The sequence below is a fragment of the Sorex fumeus genome, unplaced genomic scaffold, assembly GCF_029834395.1.
Source record: "Sorex fumeus unplaced genomic scaffold, SorFum_2.1 ptg000037l, whole genome shotgun sequence".
Classification (NCBI taxonomy): domain Eukaryota; kingdom Metazoa; phylum Chordata; class Mammalia; order Eulipotyphla; family Soricidae; genus Sorex; species Sorex fumeus.
Window position 1 is genome coordinate 39,329,917 of NW_026606094.1, and position 25,930 is coordinate 39,355,846.

Genomic DNA, 25,930 nt, shown 5'->3' on the forward strand with positions numbered 1-25,930 from the left:
TCACTTTCAGTATAAGTATGGCAAACCTCAGTGCCTGAGAGAGAGGTGGGGCGGGCAGGCAGAGAGAGTGGGGGAGGAGTGTCTGCCGTAGAGGCAGACTGTGAGTGGAGGCGGGTCAGGGGTAGGTGGGCAGGAAGGAAACTGAGGACATTGGTGAAAAATTTGTGCTGGTGAGAGAATAGGTGTTGGAACATTGTATGACTGAGACTCAGTCAAGAATAACTTTGTAGCTGTATGTCTCAAGGTGGTTCAATTAAAAAAAAAATGAAAGCTTCTCCAGTCTTTCAGCCCCATTTTCTCATGGAAATCCCACCAAAGTTGAAGCAAACTAATGGGAGGATCACGAATCACGACCATCCTGTTATTCGTCGATTGCCTCGAGCGGGCCCCAGTAATGTCTCCTTCATCCTAGCCCTGAGATTATATTCAAGGCTCTTTAGGAGAATGAGACCCATCATTGTTACTGGTATTTGGCATATTGGGTACGTCACGGGGAGTTTGCCAGACTCTGCTGTGTGGGCAGGTTACATTCGGTAGCCTGCCACTTTGTCCAAAGTTTTTCCCCCTGGCGCCATGTAATCCCATCAACGGCCAAGACTCAGAGACTATAAAAACCAGCTCCCGGAAGAGAACAGTGCAGTCTCCTGCCCCCGCGCCTGGCTGTCCTCACTGGAGCCCCTTAGAGGGGAGCGGGTTGAGTTTCCCTCCCTGCCCTGATCAGGGCTCCGGCAGCCGAAAACCTCAAAAAATAAGGCGGCCGTGCGACATCTTATTATGACATCTTATTATCTCATTCCAATGGGAGGATCTGACTAGAAATTTCCAAGGATCAGAATTCACTCTTCATCAGGCCTGTGCATCCTTTTTCATATCCTTCACTATCAATTATGGTTTCTGTGTGTAGCTTGAGTGCACTGCTGCTTCCTCCATCTTGTCCATAATGGTGACACAACGTGACTGCTTGGTCTACACAACTTCTGTCACCATCTAGGTCATTTTGCGGCCTGCTACTTAGGCTCCATAACTATCTATTCCTTCTTGTTTATAGGACTTTTATTTTTGCCCAGAGCAATTTAGCACTTCAGTTTTGTCCCATTTTTATTTGAAAAATGTTCACTATTTCTTGTATGTTACCAAATTTAGAAATGTAACCCTTTGGGGGCAGGAGAGAACACAGTGGGAAGGATACTTGCCTTGTACATGGACAACCTAGGTTCGATCCCCAGCATCCTATATAGTCTCCCAAGCACCTCCAGGAGTAATTCCTGAGTGCAGAGCAAGGAGTGACCCCTGAGCACTGCTGGGTGTGACCCTCCTACCCCCCGGCAAGTAGAAATATGACCCTTTCATCTAGCAACTAATGAATGTTGTGTGTAAAACACAGACAATATTAAGATGTTTGGAATATGATCCCTGTTTCAAAGGAGCTCAGTTTCCTGTGGAGACTACACCGAGCCCAGCTTTTAAGTATGAAATGTAGTGCAAGCGTACTCATTTTCATTGCAAGGGGATGGAGAGAACTGCAGCTGTGGGTGAGCACTTGAAGAGTGAGTGAGTGAGTGAGGTAACGTTTTTTTTTGTTGTTTTTTGGGTCACACCCAGTGATGCTCAGGGGTTACTCCTGGGTCATGCACTCAGGAATTACTCCTGGCGGTGCTCGAGGGATCATATGGGATGCTGGGATTTAACTCGGGTTGGCTGCATGCAAGACAAATGCCCTACCTGCTGTGCTATTGCTCCAGTCCCCGAATGAGGTAATTCTTGAGGCTACAGAGAAGTAACATCTGAAAAAGATAGAGTGGACCCCCCAAGAGGCTATGGTGGAATCTGCAAGAGAAGAGGATTATATAGACAGGTCTCAAAGAACATAAGGAAAGATGTCTAAGAGTAAGGGTGGGAGGTAGAATCTAACTCATGTGCTGAAGGGGTGCTGCTGATTAGCTTATGGGGGGCTGGAGAGAGTGAGAAACAAGATCCAGGATCTATTAATAACCAGGGAAGGAATTCCATAGGCCTGAGACCAGGGAGATTTCCAGCTGCCTATTATTTGTTCTGCTACACTTTTGCTGCCTTTAAATACATTCCTAGAATATGATTTTCTTTTCTTTTTTTACAAGCATGGAACCCGTCTTTGACTGGTAACAGAGATAGCTTTTCTTATCTGGAGAAAGAAGCACTGTATATAATGTTTCAGTAGTAAAATCATCATATCTGATCCCAAGATAAGAAAGCAAAACTATTAGCTAGGAGTAATGCCCTGGGTATGGCCACATTATGACAGCAAATGAATATTGCAGGAAAGCGATTTTAAAAAGAGACCTTCCCTCATTACTATTTTCCACTTCCATGTTATACTAGTTTGACACCTAGTTTTCCACAAGAACACAATACTGGAGAAATCCGAAAGAAAATGATTAAAAATTCTTGCTGTGAACCTAAGACTGAAAATGTACAGCTAATCCTAGCTAGGCATTTAAAGAAGGGTAGAAAAACAACTTTAAAAAACTTCTGTCGGTGGATAAAGAAAATTCAGAATCTTCTATAATTATTTTAACAGTAAAATTTACTGCTAACATTAGAAATTGTTTCATTTAAAACTAAACAAAAAGAAACAAAATCCACCATGTGTTTGTATACAGGGTCACGGTTATAAGGAGCATGTCTAGGTGTTATTAGATTTTTTGGTTTTAATAAGCATGTTGCTGGAGGGATAGCACAGCGGTAGGGCGTTTGCCTTGCACGCAGCCAACATGACAGACCTGAGTTCGATTCCTCCGCTCCTCTCGGAGAGCCCGGCAAGCTACCGAGAGAGAGTATCTCGCCCGCACGGCAGAGCCTGGCAAGCTACCGGGATGTATTCGATATGCCAAACACAGTAACAACAAAGTCTCCAATGGAGATGTTACTGGGCCTGCTCGAGCAAATTGATGAACAACGGGAGGACAGTGACAGTGACAATAAGCACGTTAGATACATTTACTCATCCTTTTTTGTTATTTATCTGTTATTACTTAATTTTACCTTCTGAACAAAATTTTCTGACAAATATTTGGCAGTATTGCTGAATATGAACGCATATTTAGTTGAACTGGTATAAATATAGATGCATCCTTTCATCTATGACTCATCTTTATTACAGTTCAAGTATATACTTTTTTTTTATAATTCTTGATTCACTAAACTTAGCTGAAAATGTAAAGGATAAAACAATATTATCCATATTCTTTTCCATAAAATATGCAAGAGGATTTTTTAAAAATTAAAATCACTTTAGAGTAGTATTGGTCCTGATTGAAATTATGACAAAATCCGGTAACAACAGGAACCTTAAGGATGTGAATCAAATGTTAGTTTATCGCCCTCTTGTGGCAATTAGTAAAAAATGACTGTTTAAATATTGGAGTGTTTTTTTTTTTTAGTATCTTGTCTTAATATTGTAATATTGTAGCTCCATTGTTTCCTGACAACACAATTCTAACTATAGCTCAGAAATCTAAGAAAGGTTTTGAAAAAATTTTTTTTCGTGAGCGTTCCAGCTGACTCTTTGCTTAACAGATTCTTAGAATTGTGTGTTACAGGGTGGAATGAAAGACCACAGTTAGATCCTGTCAATGAAAAACTGAGCAACAGTCAAAATAAGGGTATCCTACTGATTACAGAAAAAAGTCAGAGGTCTTCCCCTCTTCATAATATATGTGGTGTGTTTCTCTGTGTTCTGGAAGTTGTGTATGTGAGTGGTGTTTGGTGGTGGTGGGTAAGATTGGGAAGTGGGGTCAAAAAGCAAACTTGACCTTCATCTGCTGCTTATTTTTTAATGATCTGATTATAAGACATAGATAGTCATGCCTAATTACTTTCTTGTCCATAACAGTGGCATGTTCTACGATGGAAACCACACCTATCTCATTGAGCCAGAAGAAAACGACACCTCCCAAGTAAGTTCTCCTTCCATTCTCTATGGCAAAAGTAAAAATTGATGTTAGGAGCTTTGCTCTCCTAGCTCCTCACCACCCCCCTTTATTTTTGTAGTTTAGAGTCAGGAGAGCTATCTATATGTATCACAGTATCACTAACATCCTGTTGTTCATCGATTTGCTCGAGCGGGCTCTAGTAATGTCTCCATTCATCACTGCCCTGAGATTTTAGCGGCTTTTCCTTACTTGTCCCTCCCAGAAGTGCCTTATTGAGGCTCTTTCAGGATCTGGGGAATGAGACCTGTTATTGCTACTGTTTTTGGCATATCGAATATGCCACTGGGAGCTTGCCAGGCTCTGCTGTGCGGGCAGGATACTCTCTGTAACTTGTTGGGCTCTCCGAGAGAGATGGAGAATGTATATAAGAGAATACAAGCAAGTATGTTAAAACCAAACACATGTGTGCTGCTTTTAGGTACATCAGTGGACTAGACTATAAGAGGTCCCGAAGCTGAGCCGCTTTGTTTTTTAGTCTTTGGATCTTGGCCATTGTTGGGATCATATGGTGCCAGAGGCAGTTTGTGGGTGTCACTACCAAGCTACTGGAAAATGGGGAATCTGGGTGGAGGAGGCTCAGTCCTGATCTGAACAGGCTTCAAGATCTCAGCCCCAGGTCCCGCATACCTGGGTTTTTCTGCCGGTTCCTTCGTGCACAAGGCTCTTTCGAGCATGTGGAGAGTGGCCTTGAGCATGGCTGTGGCTGGGTTCTGGAGATTTTCAGCTGCTGGGGTTTTGCTTGGGGTGAGGAGGAAAACTCAACCCACCCCCTCTGAGGGGCCCCAGTAAAGACAACCTGGCGTGGGGGCATATATATACATACATATATGTATATATATATATATATATATACACACATATATATATTAAAACATATTGTAGATAAAAATAATAAGCAATAAATAATATAAAATGATACAATTGTATATTTGATTCATTGAAACCTTATTGCTTTCTTTTTTACATCTCTTTCGCCTCTTTTATGTTAGAGAAAGCTTCCTTCTGAGTTGTTCTGAACTTCCATTTCTCCCTTGGCCGGGGTGTGCTGAGTATGTCTTTGTTTGCTCAGGCAGTGATTTCAAAATACTGGGAGATGCTTCAGATCAGACATTCATTTTCTCCCAGTGCTAGCTAGTGTCGGGTGTCAGGGGAGTCCAAGACCAGGAGGGGCAGAGTCTTGGTGAAAGTCTCCGTGGATGATAGATTGCCATTCCTCCCTGAGAGAGAGACAACCCCACCCTATGTCCTTTTTTGACCTTTATCACTCATGTTCAGGCCTGTCTCCAAATGCAAGAACAGAGTTGGAGAGATAGTGTAGGGCTCAGGTGCTTGCCTTGCTCCTAGCAGATCTGACAGCAGTTCGATTCTTGGTACCACATATGTTCCCCCTGAGCATGGAGCCAGGTGCAAGCTCTGAGCAACACTGGATGTTGCTTCTAAAACAAACAAGCCAAAATTCACAAATGCAGTTACAATGGAAGTTAGAGTGTCAACATATAACTTTGGAAAGCGTATAAACATTCAGTCCTTAGACAAAAGATTTTTCATTCCTTCTCTCCCCGTATAGATTCAAGATTTTTGAAATTGTCTATTGTTTAAAGACCCTGTTTTAATGAGGTTTAGAAAAATAGAGATCTTCTTCTTCACTTTAGTTAAAAAATAATTTCCCACATATTAGAATTGAATTTATTTATTAGATAACAGAGAAACACTATATATATACATATATATGTATATATATAGTCTAGCTAGTGTTTTGTACACAAATATGTTTCCTTGTATTGGAACATTTGCCAGACATTTAGAGAGATAAATAACTTTAAAAGATCACATTGTTTTGTTACCGAGAAATAATCTCATTGGAGATACATTCTTTACTGTACATTTATTTTTTTTAGGTAACTTCTGCCAGGTATGTCACTTTGAGTCAGTGATATTTTTACTGCTAATCTCATGAAATTTGACTATGTATTATCTGTCGTAGTAATTAAATAAAGTCAAAGAATTGTTTCAATGATTTTTTTCTTTTTTTTTTCTCATTTGGCTTGCCACAGGGGAAAAAATGTATGCTCGCAGAATTTTCGCAAGTTCCACTTAGGGCATCTGCTTGTAACAGTTCTCTGGTCCCCAGTAGCAGAAAGATAGTTCTGTTGTGTTTGCTTGCAAAGCTATCCTAGTTCTAAATGGGGGGCAAGGATCCATGGAAAGGAATCAGTCACACAATACATTAACTTATTTTTCCAGATGTCTTATTTCTCCTTGGGGTGTTAAGTTCATTCATTTACTCTCAATTACCATGACGTGGACTTCATGAAGGCATTCTGCTTTGAACAGACTGTCACTCTGGTGTGAGAACACATGTGAACGAGGGTTGTGTGATGGCATGTAGCTTTAGCCCAGGGGCCAGGGGGCAGGGGCTCTTGCTCATCAGTGCAGGCGTCTCTGCTTCTGCAGCGATGGCTATCTGAGGATGTGGTACCTGGTGCTTACTCTCGATTATTTTTTGTTATTTCAGGAGGAGTTCCATTTTCATTCAGTTTATAAATCCAGACTGTTTGAATTTCCCTTGGACGATCTTCCATCTGGTATGCTATTCCTAGAGGGACTATGAAGCTAATAGTTTATTTTAATGTTTTAGAGCTAATACATAACATATATATATATATATAATATAGATAACATATAACACATTCATATGTAAGTCTGTAGAGTATTATTATCCTGTGACCACTTAAGGTAATTTTATAAAGAAAAAAACAAGTGCCATTAAGAGGGAGAATAAGATGCAAATTGACTCCATTTTTATAGAAAGTGAATTTGGAGACAGATTGAGTATGCTAAAGGAAACTTTTAAAATGTAAGATTTGAATTAAGGTGCTAGAGAGGAACTGATGTTAGCACCAAACTTTGTGTGCATTACAGTGTAAAAAATCACTCTTGTTAAAATAATGGCTTTATATCTATAAGTTTGAACTCTTAGTCATTGTTGTTTTCTTCACCTCTTTTGTCCTTGCATTTGAACAAATAACTATTAGCGAGCAACACTTTACATTAGGGTCAGAGAAATAGCTCAATGGAGTAGAGAACTTTCTTCGCATGTCAGATTTTGGGGTCCCTGGGAACCACTGGGAGTGACTCCCAAGCACTGAGCCAGTAGTGCCCCTTAAAATTACTGGGTGTGGCCCCCAAAGCACTTCCTGTTATTATGTGTTATTTGTAAAATGAGCAGTTTCCCTTATGTACTTTCACAGGTCCATTTGTTATAGATGTTAATTTGAAACTTGAATATAAATCTTTATATGCAAGGAAGGGCAGAGTGCTCTGCTGTGGCCTCAGTAGTGGAGTTACAGTTACACATTTGTCCTTGGCTCTCCTAGACTCATTCATATTCTACTGAAAACAGGGCACTGCCTGAACTCAAAATGCCTTTGAATTTTTCAAGGCATTTTAAAAAAGGCATGCTTAAAAAACTTTTTAAGTATGTCATTTGGTCATGCCCAGGGTCCCATAGCAAGTAAGGGACTGAATATAGTCTCAAAGAAATATCAAGGGAAATGGAAAAATTACTAAAATAAGCATTAGTTACTCCTCTGTACATGGAAACTTTTGATTATTTCTATAGTTATTTTATGAAACATTTTTATAATCCCTGTTGTGGGAGGAAAATAAATCATGGCTAGCATTTTGAGAATAAAGTTGCAATGTGATAGCTCCTCCTGGAGGCAATAAATTTTTTTTTAATTTGTATTAGTGAAACACCATGAGGTACAATTGTAGACTTACAAATTTTTGTGCTTGGGTTTCAGTTATACAATGATTGAGTACCCATCCCTCCACCAGTGCCCATTCTCCACCACCACTGATCCCAGTATCCCTCCCACCCCCCATTTCCCCTATTCCACTCTACCTCTGTGGCAGGGCATTCACTTTTGTTCTCTCTCTCTTTTTGGGTGCTGTGATTTGCAAAAGAGGCATTGAGTGGCAATCATCTTCGGTCTATAGGCTACTTTCAGCATGCTTCTCCCATCCTGGGAGGATCCTCCCAACACCCTTTACTTGGTGCTCCTTTCTCTCTCTGAGCTGCCTTTTCCCCTAGCATGTGCGGCTGGTCTCCAAGCCATGGAGTGAACCTCCTGGTACTTACCTCAGCTATTCTTGGGTGTTAGTCTCTTCTTTTGTTACTTTATATTCCCCACATGAATGCAATCTTTCTATGTCTGTCCCTCTCTTTCTGACTCATTTCACTTAGCATGATACTTTCTATGTAGTACCACTTCTATGTAAATTTCATGACTTCATCTTTTCTAACAGCTATGTAGTACTCCATTGTGTAGATGTACCAAAGTTTCTTTCCTTTTTTTTTTTAGTGTTGATATTTTGTTTTGTACTTCTTTTTTTTTTTTAGTTTTTTTTTTTTTTTTTTAGATTTTTATTAGTGAAACACCATGAGGTACAGTTGTATATTTACAAATGTTTGTGCTTGGGTTTCAGGTTTACAATGATCTAATACCCATCCCTCCACCAGTGCCCATTCTCCACCACCACTGATCCACTGATCCCAGTATCCCTCCCACCAGGATCCTCCCAGGATGGGAGATGTGTGCTGAGAGTAGACTCTAGACTGAACATGATTGCCAAAGTTGCTTTAACCAGTCATCTGTTCTCTGACACTCGGGTTTTTTCCAGATTTTGGCTATTGTGAATAGTGCAGCAATGAATATAGAAGTGCAGATGTCATTTTGATTGTACTTTTTTGCCTCTCCAGGATATATTCCCAGGAGTGGTATTGCTGGGTCAAATGGGAGCTCAATTTCTAATTTTTTGAGATTCGTCCATACTGTTTTTCAAAAGGGCTGAACCAGTAGGCATTCCCACCAGCAGTGAAGGAGGTTCCCTTTCTCACCACATCTGCACCAGTACCAGGAGGCAATAAATCTTTATTAAAAATTAAAACAACAAAGATTATCCTTTAAGATTTTACGTAAATTTTCTATAATATAATTTTATATATTTTAAGACTTTATTCTGGATTTCATTTTAATTAAAATTTCAAAGGTGGCCTAGCAGTTTACTGTTATTAAATATTTGTTTTTGAACATATTCATTGAAAACTCAAGCCTGTCTCTATTTGTTTCTGTTTTAATTTTCATATTAGAATTTGGTTTAGAAAAAATTTTCGCCAAAATTGCTTGTTATTTGTCTTCCAAGATATATAGACTTAGTGATTAATTAGATAAACAAACAAAACCAGGCAAATTAATGTCAAAATTAATTTTTATAAAACAAATATTAAAGTAAACTTATCTTTCGTTTAGTGCATTTTCCCCTGAGTTGTGGATCATCTGCACCTTTGTCTTGCTATATATTAAATGTTTTCCAGAGAGAGAGAGAGAGAGAGAGAGACTATGATCAAGGTTCTCTAGATTTATTTGACTTTAGAACTGTTTGTTTTATATGACGTGTTTCTCAGGACTAGAGTTCTTCAGAACACTTTTTGAGAAAACTTAGTTATTTGTTATGGATGTCTTATCATTGAGTGTTTTTTTAAGTACTGTGGAAGATACACAGATCTTGTGCATTAAATAGATGTGTTTTAAGACATACAAAGTACCCTTTTGAGCTCTAAAGCATTTTAATTGACCCAGCCATTAACCTCTGCCTATTTCCAGACAGTGCCTCATAGTTGCGTAGTATCCTTTTGTGTCTTTTCAGAGATTAGTTAGATGATGCTGAAACAATCCAGGGGACAATAGTAACATTGGGCAGATTGTGGTACACTTTCTTCACTTAAAGAAGGTAGATTTCCAGGGGTTCATCAAGTACTTTTGTTTTTGAAAAGGGACAATGGGTCAAATAAGTTTGAAAACCTCTTGTTTAATCTGTTATAGCTCTTCATGCAAATGGGATTATGCATTATGTGCAACTCCTTGTGTAGAGATGTATATTTGTAACTGTAAATGATACAATTATAATAATATTAATTCCATGTTATTGATTAAAATTCTAGAATTCATACTAGAAAGGGTTAGTAAGACTTTGATGACCTTGTCTGTGTATAGTTAATAGCCTATTCAATTTGTTTTTGATTTTCTTTCAGAATTCCAACAAGTCAACATCACGCCACCAAAATTTATTTTAAAGCCAAGGCCCCAAAGAAGTAAACGACAGGTGTGTTGTCACAAGTATATGTCAGGATGCTTTTAAAACACTTGTCAATATACTCTGAGTCTCGGAAAGTATTAGTTCAGGTATTTATCGGGGTGTGTAAAACAGTAAGGGTGACAGATTCATAGGAGCAGTGAGAGTGGGACCATATTTATTTCATAAATTCAAAAAGGAATCACAACAGCAGTGATAATACGTTTATTCATCCTGTTGGTAGATCAGGGCCCCCACTGATCCAGCATTTTAATTTTTTTCTAGCAGAGACATCTATCCTTGCATGGATGTCTTCCATATAAGGGAGACCATACATAATATAGGGAACTTATCCTATACTATATAAAGCTTCTTACGTATACTCTCCTAAGAGTGAATTCATTAGGGCTTAAAGCCATAAAGTGTTATTGTCACACTTAAACTCTTTTGGAGTCTGGCATTTATATCAGGATGTCAGCTTTATGAGTGTTCAATAGATCTTGGACTCAGTAATAACAATAACTGGTGATGCTTTAAGCATCACAACGTAGATGCTGTTATTCTCCTTTCATAAGAAAGGAGCCTCTGGATGGGACTGGAGCAATAGCACAGTGGGTAGGGCGTTTGTCTTGCACGCAGCTGACCCGGGTTCAATTCCCAGCATCCTATATGGTCCCCTGAGCACCGCCAGGGGTAATTCCTGAGTGCAGAGCCAGGAGTGACCCCTGTGCATTGCTGGGTGTGACCCAAAAAGCAAAAAAAAAAAAAAGGAGCCTCTGGATTATGAAAATGTCTTGTTTAGAATCATAGAGCTGGTAAATGGTTTAGATAGAAAGAGCATTCTGCTTAACAGAATTAGATGTTGCTCCCAATTTGGTGCTGGTTGGTGTGTGTGTGTGTGTGTGTGTGTGTGTGTGTGTGTGTGTGTGTGTGTGTGCCATTAAGCACACAGGATGACAACTGGGATGATGGTGTGTACAATGCTTTGTATTTCAAACCTGTTACCACATAGTCTACTGAACGACACCAGGGTGGCCCTGTTGGCCCTAGTACCCCAGACTGGGCAGTCTGGTTGACCATATAACACCAGGAGAAGCCCCCTAGTCCCCTGAGCACTGCCTGGGAGCCCCCCTTCAAAATCAAACAAAAACACATGGCATGAAAGAAATGGATCTCTACTATATTCAAGTCATTTAGGGGACCAGGTGTCTTCTCTTCAAAGTATATTAAATTATATATATAGGCATACTCTAATGTGAATAATTGTTAAATTTCATTGAATCCTAACCATGCATCTTACCCTATTTTAAAATTTTTAGTTGTGTTGACATATGAATCCTCATAACAGTCTCAGGAGTAAACTATCATTTAGCAGCATTTTAGTGGTAAGACATTGAAACGTATGAGACGTAAGAGCCTTGCCCACAGCTGTACAGTGCTGACTTAGAATAATATTCTTCAGCCTTTTTGTATCTGCTAACTAGCACCTATTTGCATACCAGTGCTTGTTGTATGGTACATCTAGACATGAACACAACACTTATATCACATATTTATCTTTAATTTTGTGAGAAGCTTAAATTTCTAGATTAGACAGTTTAAGTAATGATGCACACAATATTATAAATATAAATGTCTATCAGTGATTGAATGGGTCAAGAAAATGTGTCATACATATATTTATACCTATATATTATTTCTATATATCCATATATTTACATGTACTCAAGAAATATTACTTGACCCCGAAAAATAAAAGGAAATTTTTTCATTTGTGATGAAATAGATGAACCTGAAAGGGAAGAAGCCAATTACTTCTAGGAAAAATTTTTATAGCAACACTTATTCATGGAATCTTAGAAAATGTTAAACTTGGGCTGTGAGACTTGCCTTGGGTACAAGATAACGTACTCCAGCTCCATCCCTGGTATCACATATTGCTTCCAGAACCCACGAAGAGTGATCCCTGAGCACAGAGGTAGGAGTAGTCCCTGCACATATTTGGTGTTCCCCCTCCCCCTATAGAAACAGAGATTAGAAAAGTGGGTGCTTAAGACTGTGGGTGAGAACAGGAAGAGAGATTGGTAAAAAGATTTAAAACTTTCCATTATAGAATGAGTAATTGAGCTAATGCAGAATATAGTCTAGTTTCTCACAGCCCATTGCAGAGGACTTATTTAGGTGCCATTTCTTTTGCTATATTGCAGCTTCATCGACATCCACGTAATGTAGAGGAGGAAACCAAATATATTGAACTGATGATTGTGAATGATCACCTCATGGTAGGATATTTTGTATTTTTTATTGTTTTGAGCTTTTTTGTTTCATGGATGAAGCAGAGTTCAAAAATATGGTCACAAGAAACAAGCCCATAAAGTTATAATGTGGAAAAGGTAATTATATCACCAAATACATATAACCCAACAACAACCTTTGAGAAGAAAAACGTCAGGTGTAAATATTGGACAATGTTTTATGAGATTCCCAATCTACTTCTGACTTACAGTTGCAACTCTCCATTTGTTTAGATTAATATAGGGGCTAATAGATGTTCTTACTAAAATGCCAAGACTTATGTGAGCAAGGAAATTTCTATTTGTATATTGAGGTGAAACCCACAAATGTGATATTATAGTTTGCAATATTCTACTTTATCCTAGTAAGATAAAATCAAATTCCTGTTTCTGTCTTCAAATACCCTAAAACAAATGGCAAATTTCGGTATTGAAGCTACTGAATTTTTTTTTTTTCGGTAAAAAAGCTATTCTTTTTTTTTAAATTTTATTTAATCACCATGAATTAGTTACAGGCTTTCATGTTTGGGTTACAATCACACAATGAGTGGCCAAACTTTCTTCTTGTTGATGGGCCATTTTGTTTTCTCTGAGTCATGTGTATATCCAGTTTCTGGACATGTTGTGCCCAGCACTATGACACTCACGACACAGCTGTAGGGCACACTGCTAATTCTTCCAGGGAAACACAGCTTTGAACTAAAAGCATGCAGTACTATAAATTGCTGGATTTTACTTACTATCATATATGAGTGTATTCTTAATTGCCTTGAATGATCCATTTGAAGAAAATTGTGTCCCTGATTCACAGATGGTGAAAGAAATCCCATGGATCTTTACTTCAGCTGTGGATAGTAATTCTGATGATAATACAGTCAAGATGGTATTACAAAGGGCTCCTTTGTTCAGTCTAGGACTAGGTTTTTTTTTTCTTTCTACCTGTTTGAATCCAGTGACTGTTCCTGATCCCTGAAAGTTTACAAAATAAGAGGAGGGTGTCAGGAACATACATTTTAGAATATCATCCATTCAAGTGTCTGACAAGTGTTAGAGGGAGCACTGGGTGCCTGGGGGAAAGTGAGGCATGTGGTCTGTCTTAAGGAAGCATCAACCTCAAGAGAACTGCCTATCTGGATCACCTGGGAATGCTACTTTTAAATGAAGCCAGAAATTAGGGTTCATTTATTTCCTGTTACACTACATTAGGCACTTGGATTATTTCCAGATCTTGGCTGTTATTGTGCCTAATGGTATACCCCCCACCATTTTTCTTGATGTACTATGAGTTACAGTGTTGCTTAGTAAATGTATACATCTTTCCAGCACCACACTCACCACCAGAATGCCCCCTTCCCTCCACCAGTAGGGCCCTTTCCACCCCTCTTACCCCAGGTAAGCTTGGTTCTGTAGAACAACTTTTACAATCCAATTGTCCTTGACCTCATAATATCCTCTCAATATGTTCCTGTGTATCCCTCATATGAGAGAGATTCTTCTTTATCTGTCCCTTTCCTGTCTAGCTTCACTAAGCATGATATACTTGGTATCTGCCACAATGGATAAAAAACACTTGGAATAGAAAAGACATGTGTGCTCCTATGTTCATTGCAACACTATTCACAGTAGCCAAGATCTGGAGACAAATCAAGTGTCCCAGAATGCATAACTGGATAAAGAAAGCCTGTCTCAAATGCTGGGGGAGAAAGCAGTTCTGACAGACCACTGTGACAAAGATAGTTGAAAATGATCATTCTGGATAAGGAATGTATGCTGAAAATAGGTAAAGAAACAAACAGGATAACCTTTCCATATCTGTATTGCAAACCATAATACCCAAAAGGGGAGACAGAGAGACAGAGAAAGACACACACAGAGAGAGAAGGAGAGAGAGAGAGACAGACAGAGACAGAGACAGAGACACAGAAAGGAAAGTGCTGGCCATTGAGATTGACACAGGTTCAGCAGAGGGTGGAAGGAGGGAAAAAATGGGAACATTGGTAATGTACACTGGTGGAGGGATGGGTGTTGGAGCACTGTATAAATGAAACCTGACCATGAACAGCTTTGTAACTCTGTATCTCACAGTGCCTCAATCAAAATAAATAAATAAATAAATAAAAAGATTTTTTAAAAAAGTCAATGGATCACTACAACACTCCCCCACAAAGAACAGAAAGAAAAAGAAACAGTGGTAAAGATGCACAATGGAATACTGCTCAGCTATAAGAAAAGATAAAATCATGTAATTTGCCTAATGATATTTTAGTAAAAATTCTGTGATCCTGGTTTTTTCTGAAAGTAACATATCCAGGTGATCACAGTGGGAAAATTCTGGGAGGCCACTTCTCCCATGAGACAGATTGTGTTCCTCATCTTCTCCCATTATCACTGCTTCCTACTGGGTTATGCTTGATGCACTTCAGGCCTCATACCTGCCTATGGATATTGTAGACACCTGAATTGATGGTACCCTAAAGTGTATAAAATATACGTTTTGAGTATATATGGAATGGAATAAGTCAGTGATCCATTGACTTTTTAAAAAAATTTATTTATTTACTTATTTTGATTGAGTCACTGTGAGGTACAGAGTTACAAAGCTGTTCATGGCCGGGTTTCATTTTTGCAGTGCTCCAACACCCATCCCTCTACCAGTGCAGTGTACATTTACCACTACCAATATCCCCATTTTTTTCCCTCCTGCCACCCTCAGCTGAGCCTGTCTCATGGAAATTTGCTGATTTGTAGGTGAAACTAGAGGGCATCATGCTGAATGAAATCAGGAGAGGGACAGATGACAAAATGATCTCTTATATGTGGGACTTAAAGAAATATAGTTAAGGGTCTTACAACATATGTTGAAAGGCATCAGAAAAGGAGAGCTGGTCTACGTCTACAGACCTGAGTGCATATGTGGTGGGGGGGTGGCTGAGAGAGATCCCCAGGACATTGTTGGAGGGAAGTGGGCACTCTGATGGTAGGTGTATGCATGAAACTGTCATTAACAATATTGTAAATCACTATATTGTTACAGTGGTTTAAAGGGGGAAAATAAATACCATTAGTGCCAGATATGTGATCCATAGGTCCAAAAAGCCACCTTTTTGTAATTCTCAGGGTTTTATTCTTTTTAATAAATAAATATTTTAGCACTTATGACTTTTTTATACTTTTAGCAGTATTCACTTCCATTTTGAAGAGTTTGTTCCTATTTGTAAACTTTGTACTTCATAGAAAAGTTCTGCGTTTTTTTTTTCACTTGGAAAGTAATCAGTGATATGTCACGAATGTATTGGGCACTTTCTTTTTTTGCATCAGCTTCCAGAATAATAAGAACCTTGCTTCTGACTACACAGCTATAAAAAGACTTAGCAGCCATGTAAAGAACTAGGTATCAGATTTTATGATGCTTAATCGAAAGTCATAGAGAAACATATACTTTTTTCTCTTCTAAAATGATTTTTTGCCAGTGCTATTGAAAATGTTTCCTATGTTTTCTTTCAGTTTAAAAAACATCGACTTTCAGTTGTTCATACCAACACATATGCAAAGTCTGTGGTGAACATGGCAGACTTAGTAAGTATCAAGCTGATTCAGTAATTCTGTCTCCTGATTGATGCTAGATCAATAAAGGCTCTTAAATTTTTATGAAACTAAATTGTATTTTTGCCAAGGTGTCCAGCAGGTCACTTAGAAACTTGCGATTGATTCTAGTGATTTTGATCTCTGACTGGGAAGAAGATAAAAGGAAGTGATCAGTTACTCATGGATGTATGCCTGGAATCCCTTTCTCCATTTTTCACATCAGAAAACAAAAGGTTGAATCATGGCCTCTAACAAAGATATTCACAGTACATTTCCAACAATGAAGAAGCAGGGCCATTTGTGCCTTATTCTAAAGAGTGCTTTGGTACTTGTGAGAATGGTGTAACAAGATGATTGTACTGCAACTCATTTCCAAACCCCAGTCAGGCAGCACCAGTACCTTTTCCAAGACGTTATTAAATATAGCCTGTTTGGTCAGACTGAAGTTATTTCCCTAGAGAATCATCATTGTCCCATTTATCTAAGGAAACTCAACAATACATTATTTGTCCAAGAGGGAAGAAAATGGACTCAGAAGCGTGTTGAGTAAGGGTGCAAATAATTTTCCAAAAGTCAAATGCTCTGTTCTTTGGGTATCACTCGATAAATAGCTTAACTCTGCTACTCAAGAGAAATACATGAAACTTAGAAAAATAATCACCTCACTTAAAAAATAGTGACTTTTCTAACATTTAGTGAAAAGTTGAGGAGTTTCATTAAGAGAGTTTCTAATATCATTTGAAAATCACTTGATTTTAATATATGACCAGCTGGTGTGTTCATTTTGTTAATATGCTAGATTTATAAAGACCAACTTAAGACAAGGATAGTATTGGTCGCCATGGAAACCTGGGCTGCTGACAACAAATTTGCTATATCTGAAAATCCATTGATCACCCTGCGTGAGTTTATGAAATACAGGAGAGACTTTATCAAAGAGAAAAGTGATGCAGTTCACCTTTTTTCGTACGTAACTTTTGAAATTTAATACTTTCTTTGGTTTCATATTGAAGTACTCTTATGTCTGAGATGTATCCTTTTTGCTGAATAGTACAGTAAGGTTTTGGCATTGCAGATACATTTGGAAGAAGTTTTATAGGATAGAACTTTTGAAATTATCACATGCGTATTTCTTTTTAAGAAATAAAAGCATTTACGGAGTAAAGATATCATTAATAATGTCTGTTTTGTTTTTGGACCCCATCCAGTAAAAACTCAGTGTCTGTTCCTGGCTTAGTGCTCAGAGGTAATTCCTGACGGCATTTGGGGAGCACTCCTGTCGGTGCTTGGAAGACCAAATGTGGTAACAGGGATGGTACCTGGGCCTCCTGCATGCAGTATGCGTGCATAAGCCCATTGAGTGATGTCTCTGGTCCCAGTATTCTTAAAAGATTAATTATATTGTTTAAAATCACATATGGTAATATCATGCTTGCTTTGGATTCTAAATGAAGACCTTATTTAGAAAACCCTATTTCTGGGGTTTATTAAAATTTTACTCATGGTTTCCTCATGGATATCATGTATGTTTTGTTTAATAATAAATTTTTAGAGCCATTTTAAAAAATCTATCATCAGGGGGCTAGAGCGATAGCACAGTGGGTAGGGTGTTTGCCTTGCACACAGCTGGCTTGGGATTCAATTCCCAGCATCCCATATGGTCCCCTGAGCATAGCCGGGAGTAATTCCTGAGTGCAGAGCCAGGAGTAACCCCTGAGCATCGCTGGGTGTGACCCTAAAAGCAAAAGTAATCTATCATCTAAAGTCATAGCTGTAGAAGGTTATTATATGTGTAAGCAAAACACTGCATTTTGGGAGTGACTTAATTTTTGCACAATTTCAAATTTACTGAACATTGCTAGAAAATATGCCTTTTATCAAGATTATTATTTACATTTGTCCACTTAAATTTTTCCTTTATCCTTCCTTTCTTCTTTCTTTTTTCCTTCCTTACATCCTTTCATCTATTCATTTATCTTATTTTCCTTCAACTGTTTTGAGTAAATTGTATGAATTTACTTACTGAGTCTTTATGACTAAATTTTAAGTGTATATTCTCTGGGAATGAAGGCATTTTCTTCTGTAACCTTAGTTATTATTAAAGCAGAACATTTAGCATTATAGAATACTTTTATCACATACATGATCTTTATTCAAATTGCTAGTTGTCTCAGTATTCATTTTTACCTAATCCCCATTCCCTGCCTTAACCCAAGATCCAAAATAATATCACAAATTGCATCTGCCTTATCTCTTTAATCTCCCTTTACTATGAAATATTTCTCCAAACTTTATGTATCTATTTTGAGTTAGATATTTTTGAAGGTTATCAGTCAGTTATTTTATAAGATGTTCTTTGTTGTGGAGATACCTGGTATTGAGATCCAAGTTATGAGTTTGTGGCAAAAAAATACTACAGAAGGGATTTTGTATTTTTCTGGAGTGCATTATATTATTATTTTTCATAGACCTTGTTTATATATGATCATTAGTGATCATATTAGGAAATATATTTCAGGAACCTTTTCCTTTGGTACGTGTAAATAGTTTTCATATTATCTCCCTCAGGAACACCTAGCATAATAGGAATGTTATGTGAATTCAGAAACCTGGTAAATTAATATGAGATATGCATGTTATTTGAACTGTGAGCAGTAAGCATTTTTCGTTTCCTTTTCTAAAAGGGGAAGTCAATTTGAGAGTAGCCGGAGCGGGGCAGCTTATATTGGTGGGATTTGCTCGTTGCTGAAAGGAGGAGGCGTGAATGAAGTAGGTGTGAACATCTGTACAATACAAAGTGGTATGATGGCTGAAAATGTTTTCCTAATAACTAGCAGACAATACCATAGTATTCCATATACTCCAAATGTTTGGTTATTTTACTTAAATCCAGTATGGTTACTGCAAATCATCAGAGGACAGACTAGGGAAATAATGAATAGCAAATATTACCTGATAATTCTGTCCACTTTCTACTTCGAATAATTCCTAGATGAAAGAGAAACCCGACCTCTGCCTTCATTAAATTGATGTTTGTTCCTTTGAATTTCTGGGAATTGAGTAATTCACAGAAGCGTTGACTTATACCCTAACAGTGCAACTAGAATCTTTCTCAATATTTCACAAGTTTTTGGAGAGAGAAAAAGAAAAAATGGTTTTCCAAAGGGTTTATTTTACTCTTAAATAATAAACCCAGTAGAAGTGTTCTGAAAGAAAAATTACTTAATTGGGAGACAACATATTAAAAAATATAAAGCTAGGTCTTAAGTTTCTTTTGACTAAAATATCACTTTCTGTGGCTCACAGTATTTTCTGAAGCTGCATTCTGTTGATTAAAGGAAATTTCAGGAACATAAGTAGACACATAATATTGAACAAGATCCAAATGTTTTATGCACATATAGTTATGATGTATTACTTTAAAACCTGGCCTAATCATATATAAGTATTAAGTTTTACGGTGATGTTAGAGATGAAATTTTTATTCAGAGTTAGTTTTAAGGTTTCAAACTTAAAATTGGTGATAATCTGGCTTCTGGCCTACACTATAAAATTTAATTAGATATGTTTATTTCTTATTACATCTTTTAAAATAAACACTATAGTAGATCAGCACACTACCACAGTTGCTTAATAACTGCTAAATAAAATACTTAGAAATCAGTTATTTTAATTATATCGTGACTTATTTTCTGACCCATCTTAAACACAAACTACTTTGCCCTTATGTGTATTGTTTGTTTTTCAGTTTGGCAAAACCGACTTAATGGCAGTTACACTTGCCCAATCGCTAGCCCATAATATTGGCATTATATCAGACAAAAGGAAGTTAGCAAGTGGTAAGTTCAATTATACATATGGTTTAGTTGTATTTAATGTAGATTGTAAAATATTTTGGAGAATCTTTAAAATGCTTTAGAGAATGCAGGTGTTTAATTCAAATGCTTGAATAAACAAAAGCTTGGATGCTAATATAAAATAAATAGCCAGGGCATAAAATATTTTTTCAAATGTAATAAAATCCTGACAAGCTCTCCGTGACATATGCAATATGCCAAACACGGTAACAAGAAGTCTCACAATGGAGATGTTACTGGGCCAGCTTGAGCAAATCCATGAACAACGGGAGACAGTGCAGACAGTAGCATTTACATGAACATTTCTCTATGTGTTGTAAACGTTTTAAGCTAGGTGATGATTAAATCATTGCTCACTTTAACTTTATAAGGGGAAAGTTAAGTCCAGTTTGTTAATTGTAAGTAGCTTACTACAGAATTTTAGGCATATAGGTTTAATAGTCTACTACAGAGTTTTAGACATATAGGTTTAGTAGCCTACTAAAGAATTTTGGCATCAAGGTTTAGGTCATAATGTTTAATTATTGCTTATTTAAAAACATCTATTAGCGTAGCCAGAAACTGGAAGAGACCTGAGTGCCCAAGAACAGATGACTGGTTAAAGAAACTTTGGTACATCTACACAATGGAGTACTATGTGGCTCTTAGAAAAGATGAAGTCATGAACTTTACATATAAGTGGTACAATATGGAAAGTATCATGCTAAGCGAAATGAGTCAGAAAGAGAGGGATAGACATAGAAAGATAGCATTCATCTGGGGGATATAAAATAATAAAATATGAGATTAATACCCAAGAATAGCTGAGAGCAACACCAGGAGAATTACTCCATAACTTAGAGGCCAGCTGGGTATTCTAGGGGAAAGGACAATTCAGATAGAAAGGGGAACACCAAGTGGAGGGTGTTTGGAGGATCCTCCCAGGAGGGGAGATGCAGGTTGAAAGTAGACTGAACTGAACATGTTCGCCACTCAATGCCTCTTTGGCTGATCACAGCGCCCAGGAGGAGAGAGAGAACAGGGGGGAATGCCCTGCCACAGTGGCAGGGGGGGATGGGGGGATGGGAGGATGGGGGGGGAGGGATATTATCCTGGTGGTGGAAAATGGGCACTGGTGGAGGGATGGGTATTTGATCGTGGTATGACCGAGATCCAAGCACAAAAATTTGTAAATCTACAACTGTACCTCATGGTGTTTCACTAATAAAAAAGAAAAAAAAATTTTGAAAAAAAAAAACATCTGTTAGCATCATTAGAGTCCTTGAAAATATCATATTTAATAAGGAGCTTAGGAAAATATGGTAAATTTAGCATAGCTAAAGAATAGAATTTCCCAAGTAGGTAAAATTAATTCATCAGAAATTATCAGGCATTTAATGTAAGGAATAAATTGATTATAACTACATTAATTTCATGATAATACAAATGTAATTGTATATATATTAATCATAACTTACCATTTATGAAAATTGTCATAAATACTAAATTAAATGAATGTTAGTATTTACAAATGTCAATTTATCCTCATTTAATCCTCAGGACCTTCTGTAAAATATCTCTTATTAGTCCCACTTTATAGATGAGATAATTACATTTTAAAAGGGAAAGATTTCCACAGTTAAACATAGAGGGAAGCGCAAGCCACATTTGAATCCCAGGCACCTCTGATTCTGCAGTTCATCTGCTTAACAAATTCTATCCTGCTTATACCCACAGCCTTGTTTCAAAGGCTTTTTTAAGTGGACATGAAATTGTAAAAATTCACATGAGGCTTTGTGAAACTAGGATTCTAAACTAATCTGTTACCATTTTATTGATATTATATTTCATTTAAGTAATGACCATGTGTTGAAATATTGAAGGATTTTTATTTTAGTAAAATTGTAGTATCTTAACAAGGTTAAAGTTTATTTTTTATTGGGCATGGCATGAAAGAACTTCAAATGTAAGGGAAATTAAAGTCTAGTTTTGAAGGTATACGTCTATAAGAATAAAGCAAAAATCCATTGTTAAAATATGAATTACTCTGAAGCACCTATTTTCACTTCATATAAAGGTATGTGTATTCACTTTCTCTTAGGTGAGTGTAAATGTGATGACACGTGGTCCGGATGCATAATGGGAGACACTGGGTGAGCCACTTCTGTTTGAAAATAACTCTCTCTTTCCTACCCTGCTATGCTGCTGTCTTCTTACGAGTATGATGATTACTAGTGCTTGGATAAGTGCTTGAATTACTCACCACAGAGGGCTTAAAAGAAAACCCAAGGTAGATTTACTCAATGACTGCATATAAAATATTTTCACCAAATGGTTTGCTGTTTATAAAGCCAAATGATTGCATTTGGACTAGTAAAGCCAGGACCTGTTATGGAGTGAGGGAAATGCCATCCATTTTTGGTGAACTCAGCCAACAGTTTATAAACTGATTCAAGGGTCTGAGATTGCTCTGCCCTCATGGTACCAAGGGATTACTCAGGCCACACAGGTTCTGCTGGAGACCTCCAGGGTTGCACCAGCCTCTAACCACTGTACTGTGTTTCTGGACCCACAAAACTTGGGGTCTTGAGTCCAAGTTGAAAATTTTAGAAGTGAGGTAACAACTTTTTTTGATGGCTCACCTACTTTTACCCTCTTTCCTTAAAATTAAATGGGTTGTAAAGAGTGACATGCTGATAAACTGACGTTCATACACAAAAAATTAAAACAAGAGCTAGGAATTCTAGGTTTCTCAGCTATCCATACTGCAAACTTTCTCACAAGTGACTGATTTCAGCCAACCAATGGTGATTCCCCAGTGAGGAATAGGAGATGTGCACAGCAGCTCTTCTGAGAGAGGCATTTGTGTTTATATACCGAGCTACCCTCAGACAACATCAGCAGCACCAGCACTGTCATTTAATCCTTCAGGATGCATATTATAGTCATTTCATTCATACCAAGCATATCTACTACCAACTTAGTTTAAGATTTTATTATGTTGTGTTCTGATTTTTTGCTTGTTTGTTTGGGGGCCACACCCAGCAGTGCTCAGGGCTTACTCTTGTCTTTGCTCTCAGAAATTACTATTGAGGGAGGGGAAGTGTTGGAGATGGAAGCCAGTTGGCCTAGGCCAAGATAATCACCATTCTGAATGTAGTTCCTATCAGCTACAGGCTCTTTCTCCATGCTTTTACTTTACGTACTTAAGTTTCTTTGCATGTTTTGAGTTTATATGCAAAGCATCATTCTTTGGACTCAGTATTCAAAAATCAGCATTGTGAGTTCATACCACCTAACATGTGGGTTGAATTCATTGCATTTACTGTCTACAAAATGATTTCTCCATTCTGTTCTGAATACATTTGAATTTCTCTATGAAACATTAGGCATGACATTTTCCTGATCAAAATTTTTGTAAGCCTACATTGTCTAAAGAACTAAATTCATGGGCTGGAGACATAGTACAGCAGTCAAGGTGCTTGCCTGTATGAAGCCAATTTGTGTTTGTTTCTTAGCATCCCATATGTCCCCTGGAGTCCTATCAGGAGTGACCTCTGAGCACACATCCAGGAGTAAGTCCTGAGCACTGCAGGGTATAACCCAAAGACAAATGCAAAAATCAAAAAAGGATTTGTGCTCATTTCAATCTAATCTATTCAAACTGAGTTTGTTTATTATAAATTATACACAGGTTTTTATTTTTTTGTTTGCTAATCATAAAACAAAGAATGGATTTGTATGGATTTAAAACCTGGTAAAAGTTTGTTTTTACTATAGTCAGCCCTGAATTTTCAGCCTCTTTTGATTTCTTCAGTACGTTTGTTTTGATTTCTTCAATATGTTCATCTAAAGTTCTTATTTTTCTTTAACTAAAATTTAGTCATTAATTTTTTAGCTCACTGTTTTTGTTATTTACACATTCTTTTTTTTTATTAGTGAAACACCATGAGGTACAGTTGTAGGCTTACAAATTTTTGTGCTTGGGTTTCAGTTATAAATTGATCCAGTACCCATCCCTCCACCAGTGCCCATTCTCCATCATTTACATTTTTTTAAAAAATTTTTGTTAGTGAAACACCATGAGATACAGTTGTAGATTTGCAAACTTTTGTGCTTGGGTTTCCGTTGTACAATGATCGAGTGCCCATCCCTCCACCAGTCCCCATTCTCCCCCTCCACTAATCCCAGTATCCCACCCGCTCCCCTCACCCCCCACATCCCACCCTGCCTCTGTGGCAGGGTATTCCATTTTGTTCTCTCTCTCCTTTTGGGTGCTGTGGCCTGAAAAAGAGGCATCGAGTGGCAATCATGTTCGGTCAAGAGTCTACTTTCAGATCCTCCCAATACCCCCCATTTGGTGCTCCCTTCTACATCTGGGCTGCCTTTTCCCCTAGAGTGTGAAGCTGGCCTCCAAGCCATGGAGTAAACCTCCTGGTATTTACCTCAGCTATTCTTGGGTGTTGGTCTCCTATTTTGTTACTGTTCCCCAGATGAATGCAATCTTTCTATGTCTATCCCTCTCTTTCTGACTTATTTCATTTAGCATGGTACTTTCCATGTAGTACCACTTGTATGTAAATTTCATGACTTCATCTTTTCTGACAGCTACATAATATTCCATTGTGTAGATGTACCAAAGTTTCTTTAACCAGTCATCTGTTCTCAGGCACTCAGGTTTTTTCCAGATTCTAACTATTGTAAACAGTGCTGCAATGAACAGACAACTGCAGATGTTGCTTCAGCTATACTTCTTTGCCTCTCCGAGGTATATTCCCAGGGGTGGTATTGCTGGGTCAAATGGGAGTTCAATTTCTAGTTTTTTGAGAATTGTCCATACTGTTTTCCAGAAGGGTGGAACCAGTCGGCATTCCCACCAGTAGTGAAGGAGAGTCCCTTTCTTGCCACATCCACGCCAACACCTGTCATTAAATTTTAATGTAGTTTTGTATAACATCATGACTTTCTTTATCAATTAACTGTAAATTTCCAAGGATTATATCTTACTTTAATTTATATTTTTTCCTGGCCTCACACATAATTTCTTTTAAAAATTTTTTATTTACTTATTTAATTTTTGGTCTACTCCTGGCAATGCTCAAGGTTTGCTCCTGTCTCTGGGGTCAGTGATCACTTCTTATTGTGCTTGGGGATCATCTGGAGTGATGGGATTGAACCAGGTCAGCCATGTGGAAGGCAAATGCCCTACTGGCTATACTATCACCCTGTCCCCTCACATCATTATTTCTTGCGTAGACAATTTTTAATGAACATTTACTGTTTTTGAATTTTGAACTCTTATGGATGAGAAAGAAAACAAATGAAGTAATGAATATTGAAAACATTTTAAACATATCTTTCAAAATATCTTTGGATTGATTGTTAAGTAATTAGAGGGAATTTTAAAAAATCATGCTCTAAGTTGCAATTTTCTAATAATTATTAAACTTTATATTAGAGGTTCTTATATTTTTTGTTTTGATTTTGGTCCACGTGCAGCGGTGATCAATTTTTTTTTTTACTTCTCACTCTGCACTCAGAGATTACTCATGGTGTGGCTTGGAGGATAATGTGGGGTGCTAGGGGTCAATATTGTCAGCATCTTGCCCTCTGCACTATCTGTCTGTCCCCAGGTTCTTATCACTTCAAAGCTCTGTGGTATGCCTGACTATTCTAAATAGTGGTTAGAAAGCAAATTCATAGCATGCCTAGCTCTGAGAATAATCTGTAGCAAAATCAAATGGCTATCTGCAGATAGGCATAGCTTTTTGCATTAAAACACTATCAGAAAGATGTGTGACCAAAAGGAGAGAGATCAGAGAGAAATTGTCATAGAGGCAGGGTAGGGTTGGGATAGGGTGAGGTGGGGGAGCGGAGGGATAGCGGGGACTTAGGTGGTAGAAAATGTACACTGTGGAGGGATGGTTGTTTGATCATTGTATGACTGACACTCAAACATGAAAGTTTTGTCATTTTAGCTCACAGTGATTCAATAAAATAAATACATGAAGTTTTAAAAAATGCGTTAAAGAGCAAAGCACTTTACACAGAACATTATCTGCTGTGCTGTTACATATAATTAGATCTATAGTTTGATCTCCCATTT

The 25,930-nt window shown here is 37.7% G+C and overlaps 1 protein-coding gene across 17 annotated transcripts in view; it reads left to right on the forward strand.

Moving 5' to 3' along the window:
- The window catches only part of ADAM22 (ADAM metallopeptidase domain 22), a 264,012-nt gene that overhangs the window by 175,545 nt on the left and 62,537 nt on the right, over nt 1-25,930 (forward strand). For all 17 annotated transcript variants that reach the window (XM_056118006.1, XM_056118007.1, XM_056118009.1 and 14 more), the window contains exons 6-14: nt 3,872-3,935; nt 6,487-6,556; nt 10,069-10,139; nt 12,317-12,391; nt 15,908-15,979; nt 16,788-16,954; nt 18,673-18,757; nt 19,737-19,827; nt 21,926-21,977. In XM_056118006.1, the coding sequence (XP_055973981.1) occupies nt 3,872-3,935; nt 6,487-6,556; nt 10,069-10,139; nt 12,317-12,391; nt 15,908-15,979; nt 16,788-16,954; nt 18,673-18,757; nt 19,737-19,827; nt 21,926-21,977 (747 nt within the window). The remainder of the gene's footprint in view (nt 1-3,871; nt 3,936-6,486; nt 6,557-10,068; nt 10,140-12,316; nt 12,392-15,907; nt 15,980-16,787; nt 16,955-18,672; nt 18,758-19,736; nt 19,828-21,925; nt 21,978-25,930) is intronic.